Below are 23,540 nucleotides of genomic sequence, written 5' to 3'. Positions count from 1 at the left end.
CCACGCAGCTTGTGGGATCTTAGTTCCCTGACAGGTATTGAACCTGGGCCCTCAGCAGTGAAAGCGTGGAGCCATAACCACTGGACTATGAGGGAATTCCCTTACTCTTCTTTTTCTTAAGGCGGAAATTCAGGTCACTGAATCAAGACCTTATTTTCCAATACAGGCAAATATAAGAATCTCAGAACGATACAGTCAAGAGCAATTAATGTAGTGGAAATTAAAACTGAATTTTGATTTTGCTGGTTTTCTTATATTTGCTTTGCTGCTTTTCAAAGTTCTTTTTTCTACTGTAGATTTATAAATTCTGATAATATAAATAATACATGCTAATTCTTAAAGAAATGTTAAGGGTACAGAGAATTATAAGGAATTTTATGCATCAGGATAGGCCATAACATATAATCACAAAACCCTTCCAGCTTGATACAACAAACTTTATTTCTTGCTTACACTGTACATCCATTCTGAATCACCTGGGGCTTTGCTCCACTGCCCCACACAGTCACTCGAGGACCCAGACTGACTGTGGGACACTCGAGGTCCCACTGTCTTGAGCTGTACTGTCTGGAACACATCCTGTTTATTCCGTGTGGCAGGGGAAGAGAACACTGAAGGGGCTCTCATGGGATCCTTTGGGTGCCAGTAATCTACACAGTCACTCTTATTTGGAAAGCTCTTTCACATACATAAATTGGATCCCTTTCTACATTTCCAGTTGTGAGTTGAGCCATAATTGTGTCTTACTGAAGAGCTTTGAAATGAAACCTGAGGTTGAACTTCAAGCTTCAACGCTTAGCAGTCACACGTCCTAGGGAATGAGCTTGTTAACCCCCGAGCATTTCCTCATGCAAAAAAAATAATATGTACCCTTCATGATTGTTGTAAGCATTAGATAAAAGGTACGTAAAATCCCTGGACAAGGGAAATGAGCTTGTTAACCCCCGAGCATTTCCTCATGCAAAAAAAATAATATCTACCCTTCATGATTGTTGTAAGCATTAGATAAAAGGTACGTAAAATCCCTGGACAAGGCTCAATACATTATTTCTCCCAGAGGCTTTCTTCACTTGTGAGGCTCAGCAAATCCAGCTACAGTGCTAATCCCATTTTCTGTATAATAGCACACCAGAACGTTAACTGTGCTCATGTTCCCATCCTATCGTTTAATGCAGATGGTTTTGTTAGGAAACTTTTCTATGCTTGCATAACACAACTATTTGATTGTAATTATGCTATGAAGTTATATACCTCGTTTTTACTCTCAAACTCTCATGAATGTACAGTGGATTTTCCAAAAGCTACATGTGTGATATCACAGCTGATTTTATAGATGAGAATCCAGCTGTCTGTCCAGCCAGATACTAAAGTAATTTGCAAAATGTGAAACAGTGCCACTCTGCTCACTCAATTTTTTGTTTGGGAAAACACAGTAATTTTTCACTTAAAAAATGTTACTCACGTTAACATGCAACAAGTGTCAAAAGGTCCTGAAATGAAAGTTTGAGAGCTGCTAGTTTAGACGCTGAACCTGTGGGTGAAAACTGCAATGTAGGCAGTATTTCTATAAACAGATACCATGTTATCTGCACCCATATCTCAGGGTCTTTGGTGACTTTTAATCTAAGTATCCCTTTCCTTCCTTTTGCTGGAAAAAAGAAGTTACTTGCCGTAATCCTACAAATAGTTACAGTTTCTCTAAGCAGAGATCTGGAGGCAGTTACAGTGAATTCCAGTTATTTAGATGGCTATTAATGATGGTTATTTTATTTTCTATCTTTCCCACAGAGCTTATTCACATGGCATTTTGGTATGCCAGGAACCAGAAGTGAGATACTTAAAGGCAGTAAAACTGAAGTAAAATAGGAAGATCAGCTAAGAAAGACCTACTGGAGAAAGCAAAGTAAGTGTGGTGTGTTGTTAAGAATTAATTGGGTGATAAGTGGAAAAGCAGAGACTGGGTCAGTGAAAAGAAGTTGTGGTTTGTTTCCCTCAGGTCCTACTAATACTTCTAAACTGGCCAGATCACATAGCAAGCCCAAAGATGCCCTGAAAAGGACCTGCACATTAACTTCTTGAATTGTATATGAAGTGTGACGTGATTCATAAGTAGTTTAAAACATCATGCAGGAAAAGGATCGTATCTTCATAAATCTTTGCATCCCAGTAGCTAATGTGAACATTTTTCAAGGGAAAATTGGGGGACAGGTAGCCCATCAAAGGCTTTTTGTCTTCGACAGGGAGGTTTTTTATAAGAACAAAATAATGGAATTTTGAATACTTCCAGTGGTTTATGGAGTAAGTAGGGTTTAACATTTTCATCTAAGAAAGTTTTCATTGGTTTCCATGATTATGGTGTTCAGGAACCACTGTAAAACGACCAAAACCTCATTTTCCAACATACATTTTTCCATACAGTCCCTTTGACTGCTTTTTATTGCCTCAAGTTGCATATCTTCCCTAGGCCTTATCTTTCTTGTCTCTAAATTTTCTTACAGCTTTATGTTTCTCTTACATATTCCATTTCAGATTTGTTGTCTTCTTTCTCCCCATTTTCTTCCGAAGAGGTTCTTGGTTAGTGCCTCGGTGGCTGTGGCTGACCCCCTGCCCCCGACCTGCTTCCTTGGCCCCTGGGAGACACTCAGGGTTGCTTCCCTCCTGCAGGGACAGGCCGGCTGTCCTGGCCTTCCAATCAGCTCCCCTGGGAGAGTCAGTGGTGAAATGGAAACTGAGGAAACATCCCTTGGATGTCGCCTACTTAAGTACGATTCCTTAGCTTTAATTTTGGATAGGACTGTAAAGGATACAGTCATTTTATACTGATAATTCTTTCTTTTATCCTAAACATGGTTTTTTTTTTTTTCCGGTACGCGGGCCTCTCACTGCTGTGGCCTCTCCCGTTGCGGAGCGCAGGCTCCGGACGCGCAGGCTCAGCGACCATGGCTCACGGACCCAGCCGCTCCGGGCATGTGGATCTTCCCGGACCGGGGCACGAACCCGTGTCCCCTGCATCGGCAGGCGGACTCTCAACCACTGCGCCACCAAGGAAGCCCCAAACATGCTTTTTTAATAAGTGGGTCTTTATAAATATGAACCCCACATCGTTTCCCTTCCCCACCCCCATTCTGAACCAACATTTGCTATTTAAAACTAAGCCTGTTTTTTTTCTTGGCACAAGGATTTCATATGGTCTTACCATTCCACCCAGGCTTCCTTATCCAAGGCCAGTAGTGTTTGTCAAGGTGGCAGCCATGATTCTGTGCCCCTGTATATCAAATCTGGAATGGAACTTTTTCTGAGAGGAAAAAGTTAAACCATATAGTATATTTGAGTATAGGAAAAAAATTGAGCGTACAAAAGAACTTGTTTCATTTGTTCTTTTATAACCTATAGTTATGAAAATAGGTATTGGATGATTTTTTATAACTGTCTTTACACACACATGTGTGTGTAAATAGATACATTATTTGTGTGTCTTAATAACTTAGCTAATGACAAGGTACATTGATGGCCATGAGAATATGTTAAATCAAAAATTATTTATGATCCTTGTTAAAGAACAATGAGGCAGACTTTATTCAAGATGACTGCAATAGGTGTGGGGACCACAAAAATGGGATTTTGCAGTTGGGGTTGGGGGGGTATAAAGACTGGACTCAACTCCAAGTACAACAAGGAAAAGGGGGAATTTATACCCAAGGAGGAAGGTGGGGGTCAGGTCAGTGAATGGACTGTTACCAAGGAAACATCAGGGGTTAAGAGGGCATTCTGGTGAAACTGACCTACCAGAATTCTTGCTGAAGGCAGGTCAACGTGATTAGACATCACCTAAACTAAAGGATGAGGAACCTGGTCAGATATGAAGGGAGATCAGATACTGAGAGTGAGAGAGCCTGCCTAAACCGACTTAGCAATATTCTTGCTAAAACTGGACAATGAAAAGACAAATACAGAAGCTCAAAAGTTGGCCTAGTTGAAGAGAGTTGAATTCTCTCCTCAACTAGGAGAGACTCTTTGTCAACTTAGGGTTCATTCTGTCAACAGAACTGGTGGCCCTCTCCCTCTCTCTTCTTTACCCTCAGACAGTATCCTCACTACTTCCTTGAAATTAATCATCAGTTATCTGTAGGCAAATTGTTGTTTTTACTTGTCAGACTCCCTTACTTTTTTTCTGTAAAGTTTGAGAAAATCAGAAAAACCTATAATACGACCATATTAATAACCTGATATGTATCTTTTCAGTCTCTTTCTATACATGTATTATATCTGTAAAAAATTAGATGACGTGTTGCTGCATAATTTTTTATCCTGCATTTCACTTAAGTAAACATACTGTGGAAATTTATCATGGTATTTTTTTTTTTTAACATGTAACAAAATCACAAGGCATAACAACATTTAACAAGTATAGAAAAGGTAGAGTGAAAACTAAGTCTTCCTATCCCGAGAAACTTTTTTTTTTTTTTTTAATAAATTTATTTATTTTTGGCTGTGTGGGGTCTTCGTTTCTGTGCGAGGGCTTTCTCTAGTTGTGGCAAGCGGGGGCCACTCTTCATCGCGGTGCACAGGCCTCTCACTGTTGCGGCCTCTCTTGTTGCGGAGCACAGGCTCCAGACGCGCAGGCTCAGTAGTTGTGGCTCACGGGCCCAGTTGCTCCGCGGCATGTGGGATCCTCCCAGACCAGGGCTCGAACCCGTATCCCCTGCATTGGCAGGCAGATTCTCAACCACCGTGCCACCAGGGAAGCCCCCGAGAAACTTTTTTTTTTTTTTTTTTTTTTTTGCGGTACGTGGGCCTCTCACTGCTGTGGCCTCTCCCGTTGCGGAGAACAGGCTCCGGACGCGCAGGCTCAGCAGCCATGGCTCACGGGCCCAGCCGCTCCGCGGCACGTGGGATCTTCCCGGACCGGGGCACGAACCCGCGTCCCCCGCATTGGCAGGCAGACTCTCAACCACTGCGCCACCAGGGAAGCCCCTCGAGAAACATTTTTAATGGCTGCATAATAGTACATCGTAAGGATGTATCACTTTATTTTTATTTTAATTTTTGGCTGTGTTGGGTCTTTGTTGTTGTGTGCGGGCTCCTCACTGTGGTGGCTTCTCTTGTTGCGGAGCATCAGCTTCAGTAGTTGTGGCACATGGGCCCAGTAGTTGTGGCTCACGGGCTCTAGAGCACAGGCTCAGTAGCTGTGGCCCATGGGCTTAGTTGCTCCGCGGCATGTGGGATCTTCCCGGACCGGGGCACGAACCCGTGTCCCCTGCATCAGCAGGCGGACTCTCAACCACTGCACCACCAGGGAAGCCCAGGATGTATCACTTTTAATGCATCCCTAATTGTTGACATTCATGGGTACATTTTTTGTTATTGTTTGGGTTTTGTTTTGCTGTTATAAACACTGGTTGAACAGTCTTGCAGAAACAACTTTGGGTCAACCGTGTTTTGTTTTTTTTTTAAGGCTAAATTTGTGTGGGTTTTTCTTTTTTTTTAGGCTAAATTTCTTGAATTTCCTTCCTTTTCTTCCATCCTTTCCTGATTTCTTCCTCTTTGAACTTTCCCTTTCATTATCTTTTTCCTGCTTTGAATGCATTTATCACTCAAGCTCAGCTCCTGTTCCTTTGCCCTTACCTAGCAATTCTTAACGTTCTCAGGTATCCCTACTCCTTCCCTGTATTCTTTCATCTCTCCAGGTGCCACACCTGATGAATCTTTTTCCTTAACCAATATTTTCATGATTTTCAGCTGAACCGTCTGTTTTATATCTTTGAGCTTCAGAGATTTCTTTGAATGATGATCCTGCAGCTAAAAAGCTTTGAAACCAGCTATACTAAAGGGGCCTCATAAGCATTATCTAAATTTCACGGACAGAAAGACAAAAACGGGTAATGTCGTCTGGTGTCAGAGTGGGACTGAGTCAACAGCTATCAGTGGATTGTTCTGAGTATTCCTATCAGGCTGCTATTTGAAGCCTATGTGTATATATATATATAGATAGATATTATAGATATTATAGATAATATATATTATCTATACTATATACTATATATATTATCTATATATATATTTTTGTATTTTCTTGGAATGTATTTTATTTTTAGAAGTCAAACTTGCTAAATGTTTTTTTTCCAAAGGAGAAAATTCAAACCATCAATGTGATATCTTATTCACAACATAGTTAATAGTAGAATGATCTCATGATTATGTCATGACTTAATGCAGGAACCTTCCAGTTTTTTGGAAAGAAGGATCTCAGTTTTTATTTCCAAGGAACTATTCTCTTTCTAGGAGAGTAAGGGAGTGAAAATCAGGTATACTAGATCCTCTTTCTAGAGCTACACAGAGTTTCTATGCCTTTTTTTCTGAATTATTCCCAGTTCTTCAGTTATAAAATTGGATGACATAAAACATGGCTTGTTTTTATAGTAGATGTATTTCTAAGAGTGTTTCAGTCATTTTTTAAAATTAATTTTTATTGGAGTATAGTTGCTTTATAATGTTGTGTTAGTTTCTGCTGTACAGCAAAGTGAATCAGCTGTATGAAGCCTATATTTTGGCTCTGGTAGATAAAAGTGTTTTTCTACCTTTTTTCAACAAGTTATTAAAACCTGTGCTTCTGTAGAAGTTAGTAATTTATATAAAACAGTTTGGTTATAGATCTGAGAGCTCTGGACCATCTGGGTCTCAAAGAATGACGAGAGTATACACATTAATTCTTCTTGATCATATTCTGTATTCTATAAGTATAAGAAATATGTTTATTTGGGGAAATGATTGGATTAAAATAGATTTTTGAGATGAGGTGCTTGCTTTGTAAAGTTTTAAAGCAGTGATAGCATCAAGATAACATCAAGGTTTTCTTTTCACTTTTCTTTGCAGGGATGGAAAATAAAGTGAAGCACTGTTTTATTGTAGCAGCAGGCCTTTGAAATTGAACTGGAAAAAAAATGACTGCTCTTACTTCAGAGAACTGCTCTTTTCAGTACCAGCTACATCAAACAAATCAGCCCCTAGATGGTAACTGTCTGTTATTCTTGATTACACTTGGGAAAATATTATTAAATATCCTCACACTAGGAATGAGAAGAAAAAACACCCATCAAAATTTTATGGAATATTTTTGCATTTCACTAGCATTTACTGATCTTCTACTTTTGGTGAATACTTCCATTATATCCTATTTCAGGGATTTTGTACTTTTAGGCATTAGGTTTACTAAATACCACATCTGCCTATTTACTCAAATTATTTCTTTTACTTACGGCTTTTTGCATTATCCAGTTTTTCTGATAGCTTGTATAGATTATTACCTGAATTTCTGTAAAGCCACCAAGCTTCCATTTAAGTGTCAAAAAGTATTTTATTTCTTTGCAGTTATTTTAATTTGGATTTCAGTCCTTACTTATGTTTTGGGAGATCCAGCTATCTACCAAAGCCTGAAGGTACAGAATGTTTATTCTTATCATCAGTGTCCTTTCTACATCAGCATTCAGAGTTACTGGCTGTCATTTTCCATGGTGATGATTTTATTTATGGCTTTTATAACCTCTTGGTCAGAAGTTATTACCTTGGTACAGGCTGTTAGGATAACTTCCTATATGAATGAGACTGTCCTATATTTTCCCTTTTCATCCCACTGCAGTTATACTGTGAGCTCTAAAAAAACACTCTTGCCCAAGTTGATTATCTGTTTTCTTGGTACCTGGTTACCATTTGTACTACTTCAAATAATTATCCTTTTACTTAAAGTACAGATTCCAGCGTACATCGAGATGAACATTCCGTGGTTGTACTTTGTCAATAGTTTTCTCATTGCTACAGTTTTTTGGTTTAATTGTCACAAACTTAATTTTAGAAACATGGCATTACCTGTGGATCCATTTGTCAACTGGAAATGCTGCTTCATTCCACTTACAATTCATAATCTTGAGCAGATTGAAAAGCCTATATCAGTAATAATTTGTTGACAGGTTGCCATGTTCTAAAACTAACAGCTACAAGAATTATAATTTTACAAATGGGAAAGAATGATGACTTGGGACATATAAAGAATGAACTGAACTGAAAGCTCTCCCCCCGCATCCCAAACTTTCATACCTTTTCAGAATATGTCTTTTTGGGCTTGTGATATTATTTATTAGGTTTTTTTTTTTTTAACAGAATACTTCCAATAAGAAATATTTATACCTGTTGACCATACTGATATTTGTGTTACCCAGAAAACTACTGGATACAAACTGTTAGGTAAATCTGCGATTCACTGCCAACTTTTCAGATTTAAATAAACATTTTTATTACACTTAGAGCAAGAAAATCAAGATTGTTTTCTTTAAATAATTCGGTGTAAATATTCTTTAACATAAGGGGAAAGATTAGTGCAATTTAAATTTAGCTAATTTTAGGACTTCCCTGGTGGCACAGTGGTTAAGAATCCGCCTGCCAATGCAGGGGACACGGGTTCGAGCCCTGGTCCGGCAAGATCCCACATGCCGCGGAGCAACTAAGCCAGTGCGCCACAACTACCGAGCCTGTGCTCAAGAGCCCGCGAGCCACAACTACCGAAGCCTGCGCACCCTAGAGCCCGTGGGCTGCAACTACTGCAGCCTGTGCACTCTAGGGCCCGCGTGCCTCAACTACTGAGCCCATGTGAGGCAGCTACTTGAGCCCGCGCACCGCAACGAAGAGTAGACCCCGCTTGCCGCAGCTAGAGAGGAAGCCCGCGTGCAGCAATGAAGACCCAACGCAGCCAATAAATAAATAAATTCGTTTTTAAAAATAAAGTGGTTAAAATGGTAAATGAAAAAAAATAAATTCAGCTAATTAAAAAAAATATATCTCTGTTCTTAGTGCAAATATTCCTAAAAGAAAAGTTTTGGTTGCTCACCTTACAGAACTGGGAGTGGTGACTAGGTCTCTTCCCTAACAGATCCACCTTCAGTTGTAACTTATCATCTATCAATCAATCATATATTTGCATGACAACCCGTAATCACATGGGCGACGTACCATGGTGTGAAGGTAGGGTTTCTCACCCTCAGCACTGCTGACGTTTTCTGTTGGATAACCCTTCGTTGGGGGAGCTGTGCTGTGTGCTGCAGCATGGTTGGCAGCATCTCTGCCTTCTATCCACTAGGTGCCAGTAGAACCTCCTTTCCCAGTCAGTCACTACAATCACAACGTCTCCGGAGACTGCCATACTCCCTTCAGTGGGCAAAACTGTTCCCGGCTGAGAACTGCTGGAGTGAAGCAATTTAAACGGCAGAAAAATCTGAAATCACTCTGTGAGTTAAGCTACACAGATAGATACCGTCTAATTTGTCAATGTACAAACCTACTCTACTTCTCTGTGTTACTTTCCTTCTGAATGTAGTGGCTTTCTAATTGGCCATATGTGGAACTGAGATACTTAAGAATGTATTTTACTTAATAAGTAAAGACTTACCCTCTCTGCAGATTTTAAACCTGGATAATGTATAACTATTTCAAGCCCCACTAAGCTGTTTGTTTACTTAGAAGATGCCCCGTGCCTCACAAGCTTAAAGGAAAAAAAGAAATTATTCAGTTGACCAGCCAAATGGAAGAGGCTTTTATTTGTAAAGAAATGAACTTACAACTGGTCTACAATATATTATTGTAATATAAACAATATAAATAAATGATCCTGTAGGCCCACTAACCTTCCATCCAGACCCACATGAAGCAATGTTACAACAATATTCTATGTGAAAATGTGCAGGTAACAAAGGTGCAATTACAAGCAAGTTTAAGCAGCAGAGTATAAGGTGCTTTAATTTAACAGTTAATGTTGCCATCAACAAACATTTGAAATGTTCAATTTTACTTCACTGAATACAGACACAACAAATATGAAAATCTAAAATTCATACACATGCTACTGTTAATATGAAAGTGCTTTCTCTTTTTTAAAAAAATACACCAAATGGACAATCTTTTTACATAGATCATGGTGTGCTCTCATAATGCAAAATTAACTTCATTGTCAGGTTATACATTTTAAAACTGCAGCTATAGACACCAATCTAGGACCACTAATGCTAAGAGTGCTAAAACTATTTCATTCCCTGCAAGGAGGACTCTAGTACAATATCCAACATAAAGAACACATCTATATATAATCTTAACATTTGTGTTTTGTAAAGATAAAAAAATGTTTTCTTTCCCCTTGGTGATTCTTTGTTCATCCTGGTTGGGTCAGTGTTTGAGGTTTTAATAATATGAAAGTCCTATTTAATTAGAACAATGGGAGGAAGCAAAAGGAGGAATTAAAAAATCAGTTAACATGTGCATAAGGCATCAAAAATAAAAAGTTTATCACAATTTGCCTTTGTTAAGTCAACAGCAAAAAATGTTTTCAACAAGCAAGCAGACAAAAAGCACTAATTCAACAGAGAGCCTTGAAATGCCTGACACCAGTGTCGGTATCCATCCTGCACACTGCTGTCTACAACTCCAACCTACACCACAAGCTCACCCCTTGCTCTGAGGAGTTTTCTGGAGCTTACTTTGACTTTTTTTTTTCCTATGGAAAAAACAGAAAGACCAAGCTTTTGAATGAGGTGATTGGGAATCTAGTTAAATGTCTTAGAAATTAGATGTCCAAAATTATACCATCTTTGCACACTCCCACTGACTTTTAAAAAATTTAGAATACACATACAAAAAGTATTTATGTAATAGATATTTTAACAGCAAAAATATTTGAAAAATTACGTAAGTTAAAATATTTTAAAAGTTTTAACCAGTACCATGGAAAAATTTTTTTAAACCCAGACTATCTGGTCACTTGGATGTTAGTGTTCCTGTTTACAAACACTTTATTATAGATTCTAGTCTAACACGTATTTGGACATTTTCCTGCTTTAAAAAGCTGTGACTATGATACATAAAAGATCTTTTCAATATATTTTCATTTTGTATCTTTATGGAGAAGGTTAGTATCAAGTGATATTAGTATGTAAAGTTGTTGTCAATAGGAAATCACAATGTAATTCACAGAATCCTCGGGTGGTAAGGGACCTTCTTCCCAGTTAAACACTTCTCCCATTCTATATTTACTCCCCAAATACTTGTAAATTCAAGCTCCAAGCACAAAACTGTTTTACTGCTTACCGGTTCTGCATTTTAAAGGAAACCCTTTTACTATGCAATATATGAGTGCTTTCTAAAAAAAGTAGATATTTGTGATAACAGTAAAATTTTATGTAATCTTTCTTGCTTTAAAAAGACAAAAACAAAATAAAAACCAAACCTGTTCAGCAAGCTCTTCTGAGATTTTTCAGTTTTCAAAAGTTACTGCACTGTCAATACTAGGTGTAGTTCAAAATGTATAGTAAATCAGCACCAGCTTCTTTGTATTGTTCTGTCACACACCCTGCATATAGCAACACCTCTGGAATAGATTCAAGTGTCAAAATAATTCTGAGAAATATGGGCTGTCACAACAGTTTCAAAATATAAATCCTAATATTAGGTACCTTTAATTTTGTAACCTAATCAGATATATGGATTAGTATGCAAAATGTGTTATAGGAATTATGATGTGATTCACTCAGATCCCTTAGATATCACCTAGCCTAATCCTTCACCCAATGCATAAAAATTCCCTCTCAGTTCCAACTTTACATTCAGTACATTAAGTAATAATAATTACATCCATGTTTGTTCAAGCCACAATCAAAAATGGGGGGAAGAGAGGATTTTGTTTACTTATTACTAGTTCCTTAAGTATACCACACACTGCACAGTAAATGTTCAAATGGTTTGCTAAATGAATGGATAAATGAATGAATGACGACAATGTTCTGATGTATTCATATGTTCAGTGGTTTAGCAAGAGGTGTTTAGAAAAACGTCCTCATTTGCTCATCTGTGTGAATTTTCTACCTTAATCCTTAGGAGAACAAAGACTGTGGGTGACCCAGGAAACAGATGCTTAATAAATAATTATCTTTTAGCAAAGGCTCTTAAGTGTGAAATGAACCATTAAGAAAGGAAATTAAGAGAATTAAGATAAAAGAGAATTAAGTAGGAGCAACTTTAAAAAATACCCCATTGTGTGGCCTAGAATCGTAGTTTTATATAGCTTAAAGATGATTTTAAACAAAATCAACATTTTGAGTAGTACAGGCTCCATGCTGTATACTCAGAAGAGGAAACAGGTTAAAAGCTAAGTAATGGCCTAAGGTGTCACACAGCTAATTCACCAACTAGAAGTAAAACCCCAGTCTCCCAGCCAGTGTTTTATCTTCATTTATCATATTAATTTAATGATTATGTGCATCTCTTATTTACTATTGAAGTAATTATTTAGTACTACCTAAAACAAAATTATGGCTTTAACATAAGCACTCTAAAAGATTTTAAGCAATGGATACATCTGGTTTGCTTGAGGCAAGACTAAAAAAGTTCCTTTTCCTAAAATATGTTGATGTTCATTTCACTACCATTCCCCACCGCTCTTATAAACCCCAAATTTTTCACCTCCATCAATTAAAGCTCCACAAAATCAAGGATTTAACACTGATAATAGTCCCTAAAGTATAACTTGCAAGTCAATAAGACGGCTACTATCCATCCTTAAGATTACTGGAGTGAATTTAAATAGGTGGTCTAAAAGGACTTACTTTTTTTACTCTTACATTTAAAACTATACCATGTTAGCATTATAGTGTTTTAAATTTATATAGATTTTTTTCCAAATTAAAATTCATTTATTACTTCTTTTAAACAATACATTTTAAGACCTTTACACACAGGTTTTCTTTTTCTATGGATTCATACTGACGCCACCAATATCACTGAGAGCAGCTGTACTTTTCAAAGGCAGTAGAAAAAAATACTTTTTAAATGTACCTCTTCTCTAATGTCGGAGGTTGAAATCGTCACCTTTAAGTAAAATTAAATGTTCACAAGCTATACAAAGGGAAAAAAATGAAACATTTGTGGAAAACATTTCCCAAAGCTCCCATGAACATGGCACTTCAGAGGTGTGTGTTCATGTGGTAGAGCAGAATGGGAGAGTTTTCATTAGAGAAGCTGAGCTTCGGATCTGAGAAGGAGGGCAGGTCTCCCTTCTCATGTACGTGTACTAAAGTGAAAGTTCAGGAAAAGCCAGACGTTTTGCTCTGGAATATGATGGTAAAAATTATATTTGTGTTAGTGCTTTACAACTTCCAAAAAAACACCTTTACCATAGTATTATTTTAAAGTAGATTAAATAAGCTCTGAAAAATAATATGTAAAACTTTATAATTTTTAAAAATTTAGGAAACTTTTTCCAAAGAAGATAATATAATTTTCAACATTTTTTTATTGAAGAAATGGCTTATATTAGTGCTATGAGGGAAACTATATACTGATACATTTTATGAACTTCTAACAAAAGAGGAATATCTTCCCAAAGAATTTTTTTAAGATGTACAGCTTATAATAGGTTGAAATTAAATTTTAATAAGATTGCATATTTACTTTCCCTAATATTGTATTTGTGCTTATTTAATTGAATCACAATTGTTAAGATGAAATCAAATGCTCTAAACAGATTCAGAAAATACCAATATTGATGAATGTAGATTAAACAGTTCATTTCATGATCCACACTATTGTGCATCAAAGAAACAGAGGTAGGCTTGTGTTTACTGAAATCCACGCTAATAAACAGAACCCTATAGCTCTTAGTCATCCAACTCTTAGACTGAGACACAACCTAACAACACACTATCTTAAAAATCTTAAAAATGCCTTTGTAACAATCCACAAGGTTGATTCAACTGTAGTATCTGACAATGGATACTCTCTCCTCTATATAATTCTGATAACTCAATTATAACAATTAACCTTTGAGTTCTTGACAAATATTCTCCAACTATAATAATTGTCACCTTTTTCATAAGTCAAAAATCACCAATTTATGTATCATTGGAACTATTAATATGCTCCTAAGGGCAGAATCTCTTGATAAAGAGAGTTAAAGAATGAGTTTGATCACAGGTAAATCTTGACATAAAAAAAACTATACTGTTTATTGCTATAACTGGGACCCAACCATTACAATTTATTATTCTGAACTACTGATGGCCATATCTATACTACACAACCTCACTCAGTTAACCATATTATCCTCTTGGGTCTGGAATGCTTTTCCCCCTGTTTGTCTCCTCCTCCACTTCCCTGTCCTTTCCCCTAGAAAACCTTCCCCAAGGCCCCGTTATAGTTACATGTCCTGCAAAGGAAACAGACTGAGCAAACATTGTACATAAATGGCCAGTTTCCACTGCCCAGAGGGTTTACGAAGACATGACTGTTAGGTATTAGAAATTCCTGCCCCAGTTACCTCCCTAAAATTAACCCTACTACAAAGTCCTCTGTAGGGATTTTCAGGCAAAGGTCTCTCTAAGAAGAAAGTTTTCACACTGTTTCCTTGGGGCTTGAGGAGGTAAGGGGAGTGAGGCTCTTTCATCCTATTAGGCAGTAATGCTCAATGCCCATTGCCCAGAGGCAGCATGAGTTCCTGCCATTCACTAAGGGTGAGGATCTTCAAACCACAAAATATAACCAGGCTGTTCTGGTGGAAAATATATCTTTGAAATGTTTTAACAGTGTGTCCAGCCAGGGATTTCTTCCACTCCATATGGCTATGAGGATAGCATCATTCCCATATATGTGCAATAGTTTATTCTTTCCAAGATTGTTTACACACATGCAAACATAGCCTAAGACTATACTCAATCTGTATATTGCCTCCTTACCATACTTGTGCCATGGTGGTACCAAAACCCTGCAAATGCAAATAATGGGACTTCATAACATTTAATTGAACAAGCCAGTGATATGGGGCGCTCGGACAGATTTCAATCCAAGACTGGTATTTGAATAAATGTCTGACTATAATATTACACTGGATATGGGAAGATAAACTGTGTCAAAAATTAAAATAAAGTCGGCTACCTACAAAAAATAATTTCTATTTGGAACTAGGTAAAACATGACTATTAACTTCAAAAGTGCAGAAGTTTGTTCAGCGCTGAAGTGGGATAAACAAAGTGCCAGGTCTCTTGTCTGCCTCTCCACCATTCTCAAGCTCCTTCACTAATATTTCCTTCCTTCTATTCCACATTCTCTGTTCTGAGGGGACGGCCCTTAAACTGGGACTTTAACAAATGTCTGTTTAGAGGATGTGCCAGCAAATTAAAAGTATCATCATGGAAAAATTACCAGCCACTTAAAAAGTGACAGCTTGTGGGACAGCACTCTTATACTGATTATATATCAAAGCTGCACAGCTGTGTCAGACACATGCCTACACAAGGCTTGATGAAAATGCACATCATGTAAGAAACAACTTTTATAAGTTGTTTCTGTATACTTTCTGTATACTTTCTTAGGAACACATGGCTTAAAGCAAATAAAATTTCAAACTTGTAGGGATTTTCTTCCTCGATGGGAAAAGTGCATCAGTATAAAGAAGTCAGAAAATGCAAACTTAGGTAGCAAAAGTAGGAAGAACTTCCCATGTACCCTTTCTGCTTGTCATTCCTTCTCCTCAATCAAAATCCTAAAACAACTAGTAATATGAAGGAAAACGAAAATGACAGCACTCTCCCCACCTATTTCATACTAAAACTGTGCTTTAAGCTCAGGAGAGAAGTGGACACCCAGTGTTATCGTCTATATCCATTATACATAACTGAAATTTTGAAATTCAGATAGTTAAATCACCCAGAAAGAAACAGCTGCATCAATGGGAAAACTACTAGTTAAAAGCCAATGAGCCATTTCTAAATAAAATAACTTGAAAAAAGCAAGTATATTTTCTGGGTATGTTTTGAGTAGGGACAACAGAAGATCTGGTCTGTTCTTAAGATTATTATAAGATTTAGGATTATAAGGTGCTCTCCAGTGGAAACCCCTCTTGTAAGCTTTCTCGGATACTTAACACAGTGCTACGCACAGGGGCTTTCAGTAAGTACATAATGACTGATATCAGAAGAGGGACCACAGTTCCAAGTTAATACCTTAAAGGCTATATATAGATAATATAGTTATGGGAGGTAATCATTATTGCCAGGGGAGTCTATCCCCAAAGAATCAATTCTGTATGAATTGTTTGTGGATCATCTGTGACAAAGTTTTAATTCCAGGGGAGACTTTCCATTGTGCCCTTCAGCCCTCATACAGTGGACCATCTCCTACTAATGCTTAACCTATACTTGTGTTCTGAAATTACAAGATGAGGGGAAAAGTCAAAGCATATGACAACTCTGTCATAATGATTAACTGCTAATAAATGAAAATTAACTGTAGAGTACCTACCTTTCCTTGAAACTGTAATCCAATACTTAAAAATGTGATATACAGAAATATGTGACATAGACTACAAGCTATTGTAGGTCTGGAACATGAGCCTTACACTATATTACATATTCTAATCCTACACATAACTATCAGTAAATGTCTTCTCTTTAAAACATTACTACACAAAAGAATCCCACAAAGCATACATTCAAACGAGGCATCTAAAGGTTAAAAAAATTACCCGCTGTATTTTTGTATAAAAATAATCAACATTCTCTAATGTACACAAAGCCAAAAGATAAATATCTGTGATGTCTTTAATGACATCTTTAGTCTTCTACTAGCGTAACACAATCTTTTTTAAAAGATCAGTGACAATGACTGAAACCCATGGACTCTTCCTCACTTACTGAACTTCTGCTAAATATCTGTGTATGTTCCTTCAATTATTAAAACATTTCCATTGTATGGTAAAGATAAGATAAAAAAAAGATTAAAACATTTTTGATGTCCAGGACTATAAAGTTCACAGGCCTGCCACAATTTTTAGTGCCATAATTCTAACAGAACACTAACTGTTCAATGAAAGGTTTTGCTTTAAAATCTTTTTTCCCTAAAACGTGTACATACAAAATTAGATCCAATTATCCAAGAGAGATCAGTTGGATAAGTGCTGTGCCGGAAGCATACAAGGATTTAGTCAAGGAAAAAGGAATGTGCATTCTAGCTAGATCCAGCTTGTTCAACACTAGAAAAATCCAAAGACCAACCACATAGCCACTACAAAGTATCGCCCTGCCAGCAAAGGCTGTGCACTGGTTCATAAGGCATAATCATATTATGCCTTCATCAGTGCAGAGAGATATGAAAGAGAATTGTTATTATGACTCAATACTGAGAGGCAAAATTCTAAGTGTGCTAGTTCTCATTTTACAGGCAGATTTCCCCCCTTTTTCTAGAATGCATAAAACTGGGAAAAATACTCTAGCAGAACATTAATGCTATCTGAAATACTTCCGTTGTACAATGTATTCCTTATTACATCCCTTTTAAAAATTTTTTTCTCAAAATATCCCTCTGGGTGAAAAAGAGCAACATTTATCCCTCCTATGTTACGGTTTCTCAACCTTGGCACTACTGACATTTTGGACCAGATAACTCTTTGTTGTAGAGGGCTGTCCTGTGCATTGTAGGATATTTAGCGACATCCCTGTCCATGCTTCAGATACCAACAGCAACCCCCCGCCCAACCCCTAAGCTATGACAACCAAAATGTCCCTTGACATTTTCAAATGTCCCCTGGGGAACAAAACTGACCTCTGTTGAGAACCACTGCTCTAAAAGAACAAAAACTAAGAAGAAAACTAACTTCCTCAGTCACACCAAATTCTTGGTCAAGTTTGGAAAAGAAACCAAATCTTCTAACTTCCAGATCAGTATTATTCATGCTAGAATGCAATCCTTTTTATAGACAAAGCAGTCTAAAAGACATGTTTTTTAAAACATACAGTGATATCTCACTGCATACAATTCCAGTCACTGGACTCCAAAATTATTCCTAAATCACTCCTAAATTATATCTCTCACGACAACCCATAGAAAAATTATAGGGTAGAAAAATGTATAAGAAAACCGAATCAAAAGAGGAGAAATGTAAATCATTAAATTACTTTCAAAAGGATTTTTTATATTAATGATAAACATCACCTTTAAAAAAATTATCTAGTAAAACACTTTGAAAAATATCATGGCCCTCTATAACAAGTCTTTCAATGTTGTGTGTAACCTGTAAAATTAATTCACCAATGTTAGCTAATTATGAAAATGTATCAATATAATGAATTATTTTATCTGTAGAAGAAATGTCAGCCTTAATGCAGAGATCCCAATGTGCTTGGCTATCCATCACAGTAAGTGATAATATTGTAGGCCAATTTGAGCCTTTACCTTACAAGTTTGTTTAAGAATAAAACTGCTGTTATCTCAAAGCCTCATGATCCCGTTAAGATTCCTTCAGAGAGTTGATGCGTGCACAGATCTTTAGGGCCGGGCCTAGCTTGATATTCATTGCACTCATAAGATGGTCTTCTTTTAGCAAGAGAAGAGCCTGTCCATCAATCTCCTGTGCTCTGAACTCGTCTGCAATATCCTGGCAGCCTAGAATTTGATCAGAGGAAGGATGTTAGAATTAATACACAACAATCAGAGGTTACTCCTAACAGTCACAATTATGCTCTCACTGGGTCTGAGTATCTGAAATACAGGCTGAGAAACAAATGAAATTTATTGATGGTCGTCTTGGGTTCACTCTTGAAGAAGAGAGTATTTCCTGACATTCTAAAAAGTAAGAATTCGAAATCCAGGTAAAGCAATTTATTTGGAATTCTTGTTCTAAAAATAATATTGCAGAAATAATTATAAGTCAGGTAAAATGTACAGAGTGTTCAGTCCAGATATAACATACCTTCATGAAAAGGGCAATGCTGTCACCTGAAAGCATGCCACACATACAGCAAGTTTGGATTAACTAGTCATTATACCTCAAGAACTTTACTTTGTATAACATATCCTTCACATACAGGTACAAAAGAATAAAATATAATGTTCTGCCATTTAAATAATAATTTAGAAATATTTTCTCAAGTACCACTTTCATTATCATTTGTATCTTTATTCTGATTTACAACCTTCAATGTGCCAGGCATATCCAAAACATTTTTATTATTCACTCAGGACAGAACCAATCCATCAAAATCATAGTATCAATCTATTGCTGAAATGTATTACAATGATCAACTTGTAATTTCAACTTCAAATCTTAATATCACTGGACTAATCTCCACTTCTGATAAGAAAACATAAATTCTTATTGAAATTTTGAGCTTGCTGGCTAATCTCTTGACAAATAACCAATATTTTACCTCTCTGTGTAAACCAAGTGCTTTAAAGCAAGTAACAACGTGAGCACTCTACTTGAACCTCAAACGTTTCTATTATCTACCAAATTTTGCACAGCCAGGCTAATAAACTTCCCCACTAAGGGTAAAGAAACCAGCATGGAAGGTAATGAATTAACGAACCATGAGAGGAGACAATGCAAAAATATGGAAGCTTCCTTATAAAAGACAAAATTATAAAAGTGAATTTAAGAATAAAAACTAACAGCTTAAAGTCTTTCTTTTCTATTCAAATCAGCATTATAAGGGAGAACACAAAGAAAAAGATAATGGAAATGGTTACATTTGGATACAACTTTGCTGGAATGATTATTCTTTCTACCGCAAATGTATCATCCTCTTGTTTATATAAGAGGATGTCATCCTCTTATATAATGTCATCCCTATAACCCCAGCACCAAGCACAAAACATTGTAGGTGTTAAATACATATATTTTTGGATAAGGGAAGGACTGACTGAATGAATAATGAACAAAAACAGAATCTTCTAAAAAGGAGCCATCTGTAAGAGTAACACAAACTTTTTTTTCTGTATTCAGCTGTGTGGCCAGCTTTTCTCTTGGCTATTTCTTTTCCATCTTCTCTGTTGGTTGTATCCTTCCTGTTTCCTATATAGCAATCAGCTTTTCAATTTCTCTATTTTAATAATTTCTCAGATTTTTAAAAACTGACATTTCAAAAGTACCCTATGCAAAATTTTTATGCTTTTGGCCACTTACCATATAAAAGAAACTATATAGTTAAAATGGGATTACTCACCATAGAAAAGCCCCTTTTCTTTTCCCAGAGGTAGCTCTCAAAACTGGGCAGACAAAACTGACTAATCTTGCATCTAGTTGTGACTTCATCCTTCTTTTTACGAAAGAACTAAATGTTCTTCTCTCTTCAGTCTTACTTACAAGAACACAGGAAAGAAAAGAAGAGAGAGAAAGATAGCGTAGGACTTACTTAGATTCAGAAAACAGAAGCAATGAGAAGTAATGAGGACCATAAGAGCTACATTTGGGAATAGAAACAAGGAGTTCTCCATGAAGAAATTCATAGCATGTGCTTGTTCCTTGGTATTATCAGAGCGCTCTTCAAATGTCTTCTTGTAGACAGACGGTAAATGTATTAGCAAAATAATACAGAACAAAAAGTTGGGAAACAGCATGATCAAACAGAAATGAATTATCTTCAGAATTTTAGATCACAACTTTCTTAAGCAAACCACAAAAAGGGTATTTATACCATACATTAGTATAGAAATGAAAAAATAAAGTGACTTAGAAAAATGGAAAAAAAAAGGCAGAAGCAAATATGCTTTCCTGAAACATATTAGAGAAAGATGAATTTTTTAAAAAAACCTAGATGCTCAAGGTATACTGAGCTATAGTTCTATGAATTTCTGACATATTTAGAATCTACTTCTGTAAAACAGCTGGCGCCCCAGGAACATTACAGAACATATCCCAACTGCAGCAACCAGTCAGCTCAGCTGGCTTTACATCACCACAAGCATACATCAGAATGGGCATGGACCTCTGCACATGGACATGGGTCTCAAATGAACCTTACAAATGTCCAGTCACTTTTCCAGCTAAACCTAAAACAAAACACCCCACCCCAAAACTAACATCAGTAAGGATGATGAAAAGATATTACCTGCACTCAATACTACAGAATTAATAAGTCCCAATATCAGTATTATGAAAACCAGTAAACCGTCATATGTTTTTAGACAATACCTACTTTATATGCCTACAGGGACACCAAATCTACTGCAGATTCACAGATCAACAAATACAGACTAAAGTGATCTTTGCAAAAGGCAGTTCACTGTATCAAGGAAGAGTTAAGGAAGATAACTGCAGTAAACTGAGAGTAAAAAGAACCGTTCCTATAAAGAACTTTTTAATGTACAAAAATTTTGAAGAAAATAATTTTTCACTCTGGTAACAGCTCTGAGACTGGTCTGCATACCAGCTCTAACATGGTCCCACCAAGATGGTTCACAAGATGACATTACACAATGAGAAGAGAAAACTTTAGGAATAAATATAGGTGCCCTGATGAAAGAGGGAAACCTCGCCTCAACTGGAAAGAAACAAAATACAAGAGATTACAAAATTTACAAGTTTGTTCACTCCATGAGAAAAGCTCAGGGAAAAAAAAAAAATCCAGCCCTGAATGAGCTGAAAGCAGCTCAAAAGGAAGTTTACAAAGGCCAGAGGAACATAGAGAAATAAAGATAACGGCTTTCTGGCTGAGATTTACCTTAAGCTACAGGCATTATTCAGAGAAAAACTTTGAGAAAGAAGATGTTAACTGATCACACAAATAAGCTTGTTATTTAGCCTGTCAAAGCAGTTTAGAAATACTCCCATTTAATCAGGTAAAAGAAAAGCAGAGTTATATTCAGCAAACTCTTAAACAGTACCAAGCAATCCTAAATTATAAAGCAGTCTGCTTTATATATAATGTTCTCTGAACAATTAGCAACAAAATTAAGTGTCTTGATGAACTCAATAAGACAAGCATCTCAAGTTATAAGAAATAATTTTTTTCAATTCAAATGAAGCAAGAGTAAGACAAAGGAGTTAGCCTTTGTTCTAATAAAGCAGCCAAGAGTAGTCTCATGGCAAATGGATGCTGGGGAAAATTAGAAAACTAGTCCTAAAAAAAAAAAGCATATGAAGTCATAGAAGAATCAGCAGTATCTATTATTTGTTAATTATCTGGCCAACTACTTTCCTCCTCCCCAAAGGAAAAGAAATATTTCCCCCCTAATGAGAAATCAGGCTGACAGCTCATGTACTCCATTTGGAAGACTATGTCTGAAGATGACAGAATCAAAGTCCAGCCTCAGGAATTAGTGTCAATTCCAACGTTAATTCTCAAGATATCTAGACTGGTATAAAACTTAAAATTTTTTGCACTAAGTATTAAAACCACACCCAGTGAAGACTCACCATTCTCTAATATGTCACCTTTTTAAAGCAGATTCTAAACCCACATGGTCAGCACTTAAATCACACCTAAGTTTTCCTAGATGCATGCTTAAAACTCTTCCCATGAAAAATGTATCCCTTCTTTAAACAATTTCATCTTTCTTTAAAAGTGACCATACCTTGTTTAAAAAAAAAAAGAAAAACTTATTTAACATTTCTAAAACAAGCTATTGAAACAATAATTTAATAAAATTTCAGAATTCTGTACATAAATCTTCCTCAACTTACATCCTGACAAACCCATGGTAAGTTGAAAACATCAAGTCGAAAATGCATTTAATACACCTAACCTTCTGAACATCATAGTTTAGCCTAGCCTACCTTAAACGTCCTCAGAACACTTACATTAGCCTACTGTAAGTTGGGCAAAATTTTCTAACACAAAGCCTATTTTATAATAAAGTGTTAAATGTCTCAAGTAATTTATTGACTACTGTGCTGAAAGTGAAAACCAGAGTTGCGTGGGTACAGAATGGTTCTATCAGCTATTTACCCTCGTGACAGCGTGCCTGACTGGGAGCTGCCCTACCCAACCTGAGGAGACAGTACTGTGCTTCATATCACCAGCAAAAGATCAAAATTCAAAACTAAAGCACAGTTTCTATTGAATGTGTATCATTTTTGTACCACCATAAAATCGAAAGTTCATTAAGTCAACCCATCACAAGCCAGGAATTTTTTAAAAAGCAGAGTACTTCTGCATATACTTTCTTCACTCATACAACACTTTATTTAATTCATTTATTTTAATTTTTATTATTATTTTTTTTTGTATTTTGGCCGCACCACACGGCATGTGGGATGATTCCCCAACCAGGGATTGAACCCGGGCCACTGCAGTGAAAGCGATGAATCCTAATGTCTAGGTCACCAGGGAACTCCCAACACTTTAGCTGTAAGTTTGCTTCTGAGACAGTGGTCACCTTCATAGAAAGATTAATTAGCAAAAATAGCTAGATTAATTTTAATAAGTCTGTAGACAAGTTCAAAGGGGATGTATTTTTCTGGAAAGCTTGTGTCAAGAGATATGACAGATTCACTGAAAAACCAAAATGGAACAAATATTTTTAAAACCTTATTTTCTATATTCATAAGGTCAAAGTGAATGATAAAGGTTTGCTGATTAAAAAAATATATATTGTCTTAACATATATAGCAGTGTGGGTCTCATGATGAGCAAAGGTGCAGCTGTCTTCAGTAGCCAGCCCCTTAGAGAAAGTGGAAATAAAAGATTATTGTTGTAGTAAAGAAAAAAGATAAAGAACATAATGACTTAAGCTGATGG

The 23,540-nt window shown here is 36.6% G+C and overlaps 2 protein-coding genes across 31 annotated transcripts in view; one reads left to right on the top strand and one right to left on the bottom strand.

Moving 5' to 3' along the window:
• GPR160 (G protein-coupled receptor 160) overlaps window positions 1-23,540 on the top strand; it is a 96,232-nt gene that overhangs the window by 23,487 nt on the left and 49,205 nt on the right. For 4 of the 19 annotated variants that reach the window (XM_089910901.1, XM_022572639.3, XM_089910902.1 and 1 more), the window contains 2 exons: window positions 1,789-1,903; window positions 6,874-8,299. In XM_089910901.1, the coding sequence (XP_089767027.1) occupies window positions 6,942-7,961 (1,020 nt within the window). In that variant the 5' untranslated portion in view covers window positions 1,789-1,903; window positions 6,874-6,941 and the 3' untranslated portion in view covers window positions 7,962-8,299. The other 15 variants (XR_016393090.1, XM_089910912.1, XM_089910908.1 and 12 more) reach the window with 6 other exon arrangements.
• PHC3 (polyhomeotic homolog 3) overlaps window positions 9,566-23,540 on the bottom strand; it is an 85,273-nt gene continuing 71,298 nt past the window's right edge. For 11 of the 12 annotated variants that reach the window (XM_089910878.1, XM_089910881.1, XM_089910883.1 and 8 more), the window contains one exon: window positions 9,566-18,465. In XM_089910878.1, the coding sequence (XP_089767004.1) occupies window positions 18,311-18,465 (155 nt within the window). In that variant the 3' untranslated portion in view covers window positions 9,566-18,310. The remainder of the gene's footprint in view (window positions 18,466-23,540) is intronic. The other variant, XR_016393086.1, reaches the window with a different exon arrangement.

This window comes from Delphinapterus leucas, chromosome 4 (genome assembly GCF_059928025.1).
Source record: "Delphinapterus leucas isolate spDelLeu-1000000601 "Yukka" chromosome 4, BTC_Dleu_Yukka2, whole genome shotgun sequence".
Taxonomy (NCBI): domain Eukaryota; kingdom Metazoa; phylum Chordata; class Mammalia; order Artiodactyla; family Monodontidae; genus Delphinapterus; species Delphinapterus leucas.
This window is presented reverse-complemented; position numbering and strand designations above follow the sequence as displayed.